This window comes from Drosophila subobscura, chromosome E (assembly GCF_008121235.1).
Source record: "Drosophila subobscura isolate 14011-0131.10 chromosome E, UCBerk_Dsub_1.0, whole genome shotgun sequence".
NCBI classification, from domain to species: Eukaryota; Metazoa; Arthropoda; class Insecta; order Diptera; family Drosophilidae; genus Drosophila; species Drosophila subobscura.
The window spans coordinates 17,002,690-17,011,504 of record NC_048531.1 but is presented as its reverse complement, the minus strand read 5'-3'; the positions used below and the strand labels follow the sequence as shown (position 1 = coordinate 17,011,504).

Below are 8,815 nucleotides of genomic sequence, written 5' to 3'. Positions count from 1 at the left end.
AATTAAACGATTCGCATAGCAGATGAAGCACGCTTTTAGGCTTAAAGGCAGCGCGAATCATCATCGTCTGCCAACTTCGTTTTGTCATGTCTCTCCGGCTAGGGCCTGGCAATGCCGGATGTCTGTGTGGTTTGGGGGGCATCTTTTTATTCCTATCCTATTTTAGAGGAGGAGGAGTAAGAGTATGCTTTTTGTCTATATGTGTACACTGGCGTTGCACTTTTTCAATGCTTCTCCCACACACTCCCGCTCCCGAGGAGCGTCGCTTGTCTGTCTAACTTTGCTTGCCTGCATTTGCGCCTTTTTGCAATGTATTGACTGTTGTTGTTGTTGCCTCTCTGTATGTTTGCTTTTGTAGTTTTGGTGCATGGCGCACATGTCTGTGCCTGGGAATGCCTTGTAAGCCTGTTGTTCAATTTACGTGAAACGCGAGCGGGCACAAACCAACGTCAACTGCAGTCTGCGAGCGGCATCAAGTGTTGCACGGAACATTGGGGGCGTGGTATGGCTGCTGGTGGCACTAATTGAAAAGCAGCAGCCACTAAGAGCCAGGCTACAGGATACAAGTATCAGCCAATTGTGCAGCTACAGTGCGCATTTTGATTAAGCAAAAGGAAACCAAATGGCATCGGCATCGGCATCGGAGTGTGATTGACAACATCCACTGCAGCGGTTGTCCACTGTAATAAGAAAACGAATGCGCCAAAATCCGTTTGCATTTCCCACCAGCATTTCTATTTGGTTTTCGCTTTTTTTTGTTGCTGTTGCACAGCAATTTCCTTTGCATAAAGTTTGTGCTGCATTTGATTACAAAAATGGCGGCGCTGTTGCTTCTCCTCCTTCTCCTGCTCCTCCTGCGCCTCCTGTAGCTCCTGTTGCAGTCGTAATGCACGCCTAAACATTTACGTTTAGTTCTCGTTTTTGGGGCGCAGCTGCAGCTGCAGCATCCGCCTAGACTTTGGCCATTCATTAGCGTGTGTGTGTGTGTGTGTGTGTGGTGGGTGGGTTCGAGGCAGAAAAAACTCTAACAAGCTCAAAAAGCAATTTGCAAAGAGGCAGTCGAAAAAATTGGCAAAAATATCGACGTGCTAGCTCGTGCAATTGACGTTTGGTCGGGGTGGGGTAGGAATTTTCGGGGACCAGGGGATAGGGGAGATTGGGGGGGTTACCAGTTACATAAAACCACGCGTCGCACAAAAGCCGCCAAATCGTCGTCGCTCACAAAGCCCCAGCAACCAAAATACAAAATGGCTGCACAATAACCAAAATTCCCACAATTCCAAACAACTATTTCACCCCGAAAACTATTTGAGCGGAAAAGCAGAGACACATGGAACAGAACTATCCACACAATTGTCAGGGAAAATGCTTTTGGGAACTGCTGGTTTACCCTCAAAAATAAATTCGTTTCGTGGTCAGAAATTAGCATCGCTTTTGGGTTGATTTTTTGTGTGTTCGGATTATGGCCCTGCTGCTGATGCTAGTAGGCCAATGGAATCCCTTCGCATCACTAAAATCGGAAACAATGCAAAAATCAAACAAAATTTGAGCTTGGCTTCCCCCAAAGCTACAAGTAAATATTTCGACACAAAACAGACATCCAACAGCTAACGCATAATGTTCATTTGTCGTGGCATAGGAGCACTCGGAAAGGTGTGTACAAACTCCAAGGCCTTCGATTGTGCACTGCTGACTGTCAGGGGTAGCTCCTCGGATCGACCACCGCTGGCGCTGATTAAAAGCTTCTTGAAAATACGCATGATGGAGGCATCCCACATACGACCCGTGCCGGACCGTCTAAAGCCTCGAATCATGAGCGAATCGAAGCCGCTCTACTCGCCACATCGCTGTGTGCTGGATGATCGAAATTGTTGCACGGACTTCAGGCAGGAGCAGCAGCAGCAGCAGCGGAAAAAGGCCGCTAAGGAGCGCAAAACGAGGCAGCATGGAAGTCTGTTCAAGGATGAGGACATTACCGATCTGGAGCCATAAATGAACAGCGAAGATGCACAAAATTATAAAGTAAATTAAAATGTTTTTGGTGGAAGAATTTAAATAAAACTTAGAAATGTTTGAATAAACTCTTGTTTCATTTGCCAACGATTTTGTGAGCTAAACATTCATATCTGCAACGTATATTAGATACATTTGCTACCACTTCTTGGCTTAATTTCCAAGCAACAAATTGGTGGCCACGCAATTTAGTCTCAAGTTGCACGCCATCTGGTTGCCTCCTCGTCCCACTTGCAACTGTCATGTTGGAGGCCCTCGAGAGCAAAGCACAAAACATAATTAAACAATTAAAAAGCCTTTTGGCACCCAAACCCCCAGCGGCCGTGGCTGTGGGTGCCATACTTAGCCCAGTTAAGAGCAGCGAACATCAAAGCCAAAGAGGCTGGTCGGCGCCTAATTACGCCGACAAGTGCAGTGGATGGAAGCGCAGAAAATGCAAATGTGCAGAGCAAAAAATACAAAAAAACCAAAATTAACTGGCAACAATTGAGAGCGGCAAGAAACATCCGAGAATATGGATGGGGGCAAGTTAATTTGTGCAACTCGGCGTAGGGAGGAGCGAAGCCCCGAGACCGACACGGGCCTGCGGCAGACTGGATAGTAGGACAGTGCAGGACTGTGGACAGTGTACCAGTGGACGAGAAGTGGGCAGCCGGGCAGGACACTCGACGAGCTAGTCCTTGCTTCTCTGCATTTTTTGCTGCCATTGATTTTTTCTATATTATAAAATTTATGCTACTCGTGCGCGCTACTCTCTGTGCTTTGTTCTACCCCGCCTCTCTCTCTCTCTCTCTCTCTCTTTATACCCGCCACCTACAGCACTCCATTTTCTGCCTTTGCTTTTTATAAAGTCCTTTTTTTCTGCATTTTTTTGCCCCAAGCGCTTTTGAGCTTTTGTTGTCGAGTGCATCGGCAGCGGCAGCACCACCCAAACCCAAAGAAAAGGGCTTGACAATAAAAATTATGAAGCATATTACTTGAGTGCACTTGAGTTCTCTCTTGCCTCTCTCCTCTCTCCTCTATCCTCTATCCTCCATCCATTTTAGCCTCGCCCCCGCGTCAAGCTCTTCTGTCACTTTTCGTGCCGCTCTTGTTGGGATTTTTCCTTGTTTCGTTTTGTGTTTTGTTTGCGTTTTTGTTGTGCTGCTTGTTCTTGGCGCCCATCGGAAGGATGCGAAAATATGCCAAAGTATGTCGCTAGTTTCTAGAGTGTACGGCGGCGTGTTAAGTAGCAGCAAGGGTTAAGAGCACTCGAGATAATAATAAACTGAATGAGCTGCAATTTAAGATGCGAATTGAGCAAGAGTTGCAGCACAGACTTAAAAGGTGAGCTATGAGGCTAGCCAACTGATTCTTAGATGATTAAATACATTACCATGGCATAGACCGAGTCCTGCAACGAGTCCCTGGAGGCAAGTCAGCGAAATGTAGAAGCTCTGTAAAACAAAGAAAAATAACCGATTATTTCCATTATTTGTAGTTTAAGGGAAATATTTATAAGTTTAAATACCAATTGGAAACAATTTAATTAAATTTATAGCAATAACCGAAGATCATGGCGCACCAGAGCTCCGCCCAGCGTCATTGATCCGACAGTAATTGATGACGCTCCTCTTTCCACCTACTAATCGAACAAATATCCCATAGCCCATTGCCATTAAAAAGTTTCCTTAATTACCCTCTCATGTAAATCAATTATAATTTTATTTAATAGTTAGTTAAGTTCGCTCGAAATGTGTCTAGAAGCTCGGTCGCCCATAGATCATGGCATGCCGGAACTCTGCCCAGCGACTGCGATGCGACATGTAGGATGGATAGGGGCAGATGACCTTGCGGGAGATTTCCTTTTGCGGTGTGCTGTATTCGAGTTTTTGAGCAGACACACGTCGCCGCAGCTCCTCGCTGTACCGCCTGCGTTCGAGCTCATCCTCATCCTCGTGGTCGTCTTGTTGATGGCCAAAGATAACCTCACGGACGGTGCCGACTCGCTGATCATCATAGGGGGCCTCCATTTCGTAGTTCTGCCCTACCAAGTCGTGTGCTCTTCGCCCTTGCTCCTGGTGACTATACTCCTGTGTGCCCTTGTGCGCATCACTTCGTACCTCTGTGTCCATTTCGGCAACGGCATTCGCCGGCAGATCCTGGGAGACGCCAAACTGCCGACGACGCCGGCGCGTGGCCTGGCCCATCCTCCTGCTGCTGTTGCTCCAGCAGCGACTCTGGCTGCGGTGCAGGTTCGGATTCTGATTCTGTTTCTGCAGCATTAGTTGCCGGGCTGCAAACCAGTCCTCCCGCAGGGGCCACTGCCTGGTGCCGGCGCCCAAGTTCAACATTGCTCGATTAATCACCGCACTGTGCAGCGACGATTCGACACTGTACGATCGGAGGCACTGGCCGAGGGCCGGTCTCAGCGAGGAGCACATCGCGGGAAGGGTTTTCAGAAGGGAAGGCATTTTGGAAAGTTGCACTTTTAATTTTTTTCGAGTACCAATGAACAATTTTGTGAGAATTTCTACAAAAATTTTGTTGAACAACAGCAAAAGGGAATTTAAGAATTTGTACAAAAGTTTTGTGTAGTGCTATGGAAGACAACAATTTTGAAACTGAGAAAAGTACACACTGGCCCGGCCCAGGGACATGTGACGCAACGGTATCGAACGAACACGCTTGCTTTTTCATCGAATTTTCCCCTTGCCATGTGCCACACACACATAGGATTAGGAAAATCTGTCCAAACAAATGTCCAAACATAATACAATATTTATAGCCAATGACAATTCATTTTGAATGCGCCTCAGCCAGAGACATTTGGGCATTTTGGGTGCAAATTAAACAAGAGAGAAAACTTGAAATAAAAATGGAAAATGGCAAATTGAAGACCACAAAGCAATCTTTAGCGCATGAAGAATATTTATTAATATTTCATCAGTGGGTGAGTGGCCGGAGGAGGGTGTCAGCAGCTAGAGCCAGAGGCTGATAAAAACCTTTGACTATATTTTACGCAATCTGAGCTGAGAGCTGGGAGCAACAACAGCGACACTGCAAATTGAGTTAGTGCAAAATTACAACAACAATTACGAGTAAAGTCTACAATTTGATGTACAATAAATGCAAAATAGTATTATAAAATAAAAGCTACCCGCTGGCCGAACACGGAACACTCTTAAGGAGGGGATTGGTAATGGTAAAAAACAATTTCAGGCTAGAGTATTTAATAAAAGTTGATAAAAGCTTCTGGGAAAAACTATTTTATGGCCAGCGGAATTGGATTGGTAAGAGCTGTGCGTAGGGCGGAGGCAGGGACAGCGGGTTTTGTGTGTTGTTTAAATGTAGGCAAAGACATGTCACTGCTTTTTAATTTAAATGCAAATTAAGGCCTTTGTCAACACTTTGGCAAACTCAAGACAACTGCGATGACAACGTTGGATGCCCGAGGCCGAGGCGGCTGCAAGGAGCCAAGGAATTGCTTTATATAGTTTTAGATAAATGTATGTGTGTGTGTGTGTGTGTGTGTGTACTTTAACAGCAATCAATGCTGTGCACATCCTTAACGCACACAAACCGCACCACCCACATAGCGCCACAGCCAGTTGATGTGGGAGGTGATGCGAGTGTTGACACCGATGCCATAGGGCTGTCCACATGCCCGCCCGTAGCTGATCACGCCCAGCAGATACATTCGTTCACGCTGGCGCAGAATAACCGGGCCACCAGAGTCGTACTGGCAGGAGTCCTGGCCACGGCCGCTCGCGTCGTAGGTGCACAGCTGGCTGGCCGTGATGCTCGAGTTGTACTGCTGCCGGCACACCGCGTTCTCCATGGTCAGCAGCGTGGCCTTCTGCAGAGTGTTTGACTTGGCAGCGGCAAAGCCCAGCGTGCCCCATCCTGCGATGTCCACGTTTTGGTAGCTGAATGTGCTGTCGCTGTGGGGGATTCAATGGCAGTTCATAGAAGTCTGGAAAGTCAATGAACACTCCGCCACTTACGCTTGTCGAATGGGCAGACAAATGGGAGCCACACCCCTCGACCACTCCATGGGCGTGGCTGTCTGCAGCAGCGCAATGTCATTGAGATCTCCAGAGTTGGTCACCGTGTAGGCGGGATGATTGATTATGCTGCGAATTCGATGCTGGGCAGCGTAGATCGATTCGCTGGCTGGCAAAAAATAATCCGTACTGTTACTGTCACTGCAACTGAAGCGAAGACTCACCCGAACTCAGATCATGTTCCCCCACAAGTGCCAGCAGACGACTGGCCACTGGCTGACGCCTCGTGCAGTGGGCTGCGGTCACAATGAACCATTCACTCACGATCGTGCCGCCACAGAAGATGGGCAGCGTGGAGGCCAGGTCGCGGAGGCCCACCATCGAGGGGTACTCGTGCTTGGCCGTCTCCACGCCATTGGCCACGCGATTGGGATACGACCAGCCGCAGTCGCAGGGCGCTGGACGAGCCACAGCCTGGCAGCTGAGACGCGCTCGCTGGCGGCTCTGCACACTGCTCGAGTAGTAGGCCAAAGCCAGGGACTGGAAGTTGGAGGTGCGCGAGATCTGACCCATGCGGCAGTAGCGTTCGGCATCGCGGAACTGCAGGTCCCCGTCGCGTGAGACGAACAGAAACTCCGAGCCGCAAGTGTCGGGAAACTAGCACGGGAGGAGTAAGGATTGTCTCATAGATCAGAGAATCGGAATCGATTCAAGACTCACCAGCTCGTAGCGGCAGTTCAGTTGGATCACATGATTGCTGGGCGCTCGCAGGCGAAACCTGCAACTGCTGCCACTCGGCAGGGCGCCCGGAAAGTTGAGGCTGGTGATGTTAATCACTTGATTCGACAACAAATTGTAATGCCTGGTGCACTGCTGCTGCCCGGCAACTGCACCGATGGCTAAAGCCACAAGAAAACTGACAAGTTGCAGCAAGAACATGATGCTAACTTCTGTAAGTATGAATCCCTTACAGCTTCGCTTTATATAAGACCCACCTGCCAGCAGATAAGAGTGGAAATTTCACGAAATATTTAATAAAAACAAATATTGGCCATAGTCAAAGTGGAAATGGAAGTCAAGGCGAGGAAATGCAACTATTTACACGACATTGAAGGGCGGGAATTATTGCTCAAAGGCTGACCACACAATTGGAGTTGGCAATCTTCTGACGGATCCAGCTGATGTGGGAGGAGATGCGGGTATTCACGCCCATGGGGTACGCGGTGGCGGCACAGCTCTTGCCGAAGCTGATGATGCCCAGCAGGAACTGCCTGGAGGAGCGCAGAATGACGGGACCCCCCGAGTCGTACTGGCAGGAGTCGCGCGCGTTGCCCGAGTAGTCGTAGGTGCACATTTGATTTGCATAAATGTCAGCCTCATCGCCATACTCCGTCTGGCAGTCCTGGTTGTTCACCACCATCAGGTTGATCTTCTGCATGGTGGCCGATGTGGGTCCACCAAAGAAGAGTGTGCCCCAGCCAACAGCATCGACAGTTTGATACGAGAATGTCTGAGAACTGCAGAGGGATGATTTGGATTTCGAACTAAAGGAAGAGGAAAGGAAGTACTCACGTGCCCACAGGCGGCAGGCAGACGGGACCCACGCCACGGGACCACTGGATGTCGCTGGCTGTTATGAGAACTGCAATATCGTTCGTCATGTCCGGATCATCCGCGTACTTTTCGTGGCGTATTATCTGCTGAATGGCGTACTGCTTGTAGTACCTGGAATTGGAAGCTGCAAAGATCTGCGCTTAGGCTGTGGCTTGCCTTGGCTTTGGGGCTGCCCAGCTGCCCAACTTACGGTTCTGCAGATTGTTCGTGCCGGCAATGGCCACAATGTTGATGGCCTGCTTGACCTGCATCGTGCAATGGGCGGCGGTCAGGATGTAGCGATGTGCCACTAACGGGGAGGATGGATGGGATACCAATTGAGAGTTAGAGAGTCTCAAGGAGTTGGGTTCCTCGGGTTGCGCTCACCTATGGTGCCGCCGCAGAAGGAAGCCAGATTGCTGGTCACATCCTTGAGGGCCACCGTGCTGGGAAACTCGTTTTCCGCGGCCTGCTGGCCATTGGCAATGCGCGAGTTGACCGACCAACCGCAGTTACAGTTCTGCCTGCTGGTGGTCAGGGTGCACTTGAAGTTGCCCCCCTGCCGGCCCGTCGAGATGTAGGCAAAGACCAGTTCGGTGAAGAGGGACTCACGGCTGAAGGTGCCGCTGCCGCAGAAGTTCTCGGCTCCGCGCATCAAGAGGTCGCCCTCGGGATCCAGCCAGAAGTTATCCGTGACGCACTGGCCATTGCTCTGGGGCAGACTGATGGTGCACTGCACCTGCACGGAATAGTCCACGGGCGCCACGAACCTGTAGCGGCAGGACGTGCCCGCGGGATAGTTGCCGGGATAGTAGGGCGACTCCACGTACGTGGTGCCCGGACTCAGATTGTACGTATTATCGCAGCCCTCGAAGTAGGCCAGAACCACGGGACATAGCGCCAAGAGCCACAGCTCCGTGATAAACATTTTCGCAGAGACCTCACAGTTTCGTGGCCGAAACTGAACTGGAACAGCCCGATAATGCCGCCCACAACTAATACCCGAGACAGTGGCAAAGTTAATTGAAAACAAAAAAGAATAATAGGCCGCGTTCCAGCAGTTGATAAAACAGTTGGAAGTTTGCCATTAAGCATTACGTCCGTCCCATTATGCAGTTGTTCAAATACAATGTTGTGCGGCAACGGCAGTCCCCCGCCCGCTACCCTTGGCCGTCGATGCACAAACTACTCCATCTTTGAACTTGGCCAAGAGCTGGCTGCCT

At 49.6% G+C, this 8,815-nt stretch overlaps 4 protein-coding genes and 1 long non-coding RNA gene across 6 annotated transcripts in view; 1 reads left to right on the top strand and 4 right to left on the bottom strand.

The window, feature by feature from the left end:
* The first annotated feature begins 1,448 nt into the window (after positions 1-1,448).
* LOC117892076 lies at positions 1,449-2,260 on the top strand. Its single transcript, XM_034798065.1, has 2 exons — positions 1,449-1,573; positions 1,640-2,260. Exons 1-2 carry the CDS (start codon positions 1,492-1,494, stop codon positions 1,990-1,992), a joined length of 435 nt encoding a protein of 144 aa, XP_034653956.1. The 5' UTR covers positions 1,449-1,491; the 3' UTR covers positions 1,993-2,260.
* A 78-nt stretch (positions 2,261-2,338) lies between these two features.
* Positions 2,339-8,815, bottom strand: part of LOC117892080 — a 41,133-nt gene continuing 34,656 nt past the window's right edge. Inside the window, exons 2-3 of one of the 2 annotated variants that reach the window (XR_004648679.1) lie at positions 3,389-3,449; positions 2,339-3,289 (exon numbers count right to left, since the gene is read on the bottom strand). This is a non-coding gene — a long non-coding RNA (uncharacterized LOC117892080). Of the gene's footprint in view, positions 3,450-8,815 lie in introns of both variants that reach the window. The other variant, XR_004648678.1, reaches the window with a different exon arrangement.
* On the bottom strand, positions 3,731-4,611 carry LOC117892075. Its single transcript, XM_034798064.1, has one exon. It carries the CDS (start codon positions 4,464-4,466, stop codon positions 3,753-3,755), a length of 714 nt encoding a protein of 237 aa, XP_034653955.1. The 5' UTR covers positions 4,467-4,611; the 3' UTR covers positions 3,731-3,752.
* LOC117892073 (venom serine protease) lies at positions 5,365-6,988 on the bottom strand. The gene is made up of 4 exons (XM_034798061.1): positions 6,720-6,988; positions 6,224-6,656; positions 6,000-6,168; positions 5,365-5,936 (listed from the first exon to the last, which is right to left on the bottom strand). Exons 1-4 carry the CDS (start codon positions 6,936-6,938, stop codon positions 5,561-5,563), a joined length of 1,197 nt encoding a protein of 398 aa, XP_034653952.1. The 5' UTR covers positions 6,939-6,988; the 3' UTR covers positions 5,365-5,560.
* On the bottom strand, positions 7,092-8,587 carry LOC117892074 (venom serine protease). The gene is made up of 4 exons (XM_034798063.1): positions 7,980-8,587; positions 7,804-7,902; positions 7,572-7,737; positions 7,092-7,516 (listed from the first exon to the last, which is right to left on the bottom strand). Exons 1-4 carry the CDS (start codon positions 8,518-8,520, stop codon positions 7,129-7,131), a joined length of 1,194 nt encoding a protein of 397 aa, XP_034653954.1. The 5' UTR covers positions 8,521-8,587; the 3' UTR covers positions 7,092-7,128.

Bases quoted from the DNA above. Each gene is read 5' to 3' on its own strand.
- LOC117892074 (XM_034798063.1), bottom strand. From the start codon at position 8,520: ATGTTTATCACGGAGCTGTGGCTCTTGGCGCTATGTCCCGTGGTTCTG. The intron at 7,903-7,979 runs GTGAGCGCAACC...CCTCCCCGTTAG, and splicing joins CTTCTGCGGCGGCACCATAG to TGGCACATCGCTACATCCTG. The intron at 7,517-7,571 runs GTGAGTACTTCC...ATCCCTCTGCAG, and splicing joins TGCCTGCCGCCTGTGGGCAC to TTCTCAGACATTCTCGTATC.
- LOC117892076 (XM_034798065.1), top strand. From the start codon at position 1,492: ATGGAATCCCTTCGCATCACTAAAATCGGAAACAATGCAAAAATCAAA. The intron at 1,574-1,639 runs GTAAATATTTCG...GTCGTGGCATAG, and splicing joins GGCTTCCCCCAAAGCTACAA to GAGCACTCGGAAAGGTGTGT.
- LOC117892073 (XM_034798061.1), bottom strand. From the start codon at position 6,938: ATGTTCTTGCTGCAACTTGTCAGTTTTCTTGTGGCTTTAGCCATCGGT. The intron at 6,657-6,719 runs GTGAGTCTTGAA...CTCCCGTGCTAG, and splicing joins TGAACTGCCGCTACGAGCTG to TTTCCCGACACTTGCGGCTC. The intron at 6,169-6,223 runs GTGAGTCTTCGC...ATTTTTTGCCAG, and splicing joins GGAACATGATCTGAGTTCGG to CCAGCGAATCGATCTACGCT.
- LOC117892075 (XM_034798064.1), bottom strand. From the start codon at position 4,466: ATGCCTTCCCTTCTGAAAACCCTTCCCGCGATGTGCTCCTCGCTGAGA.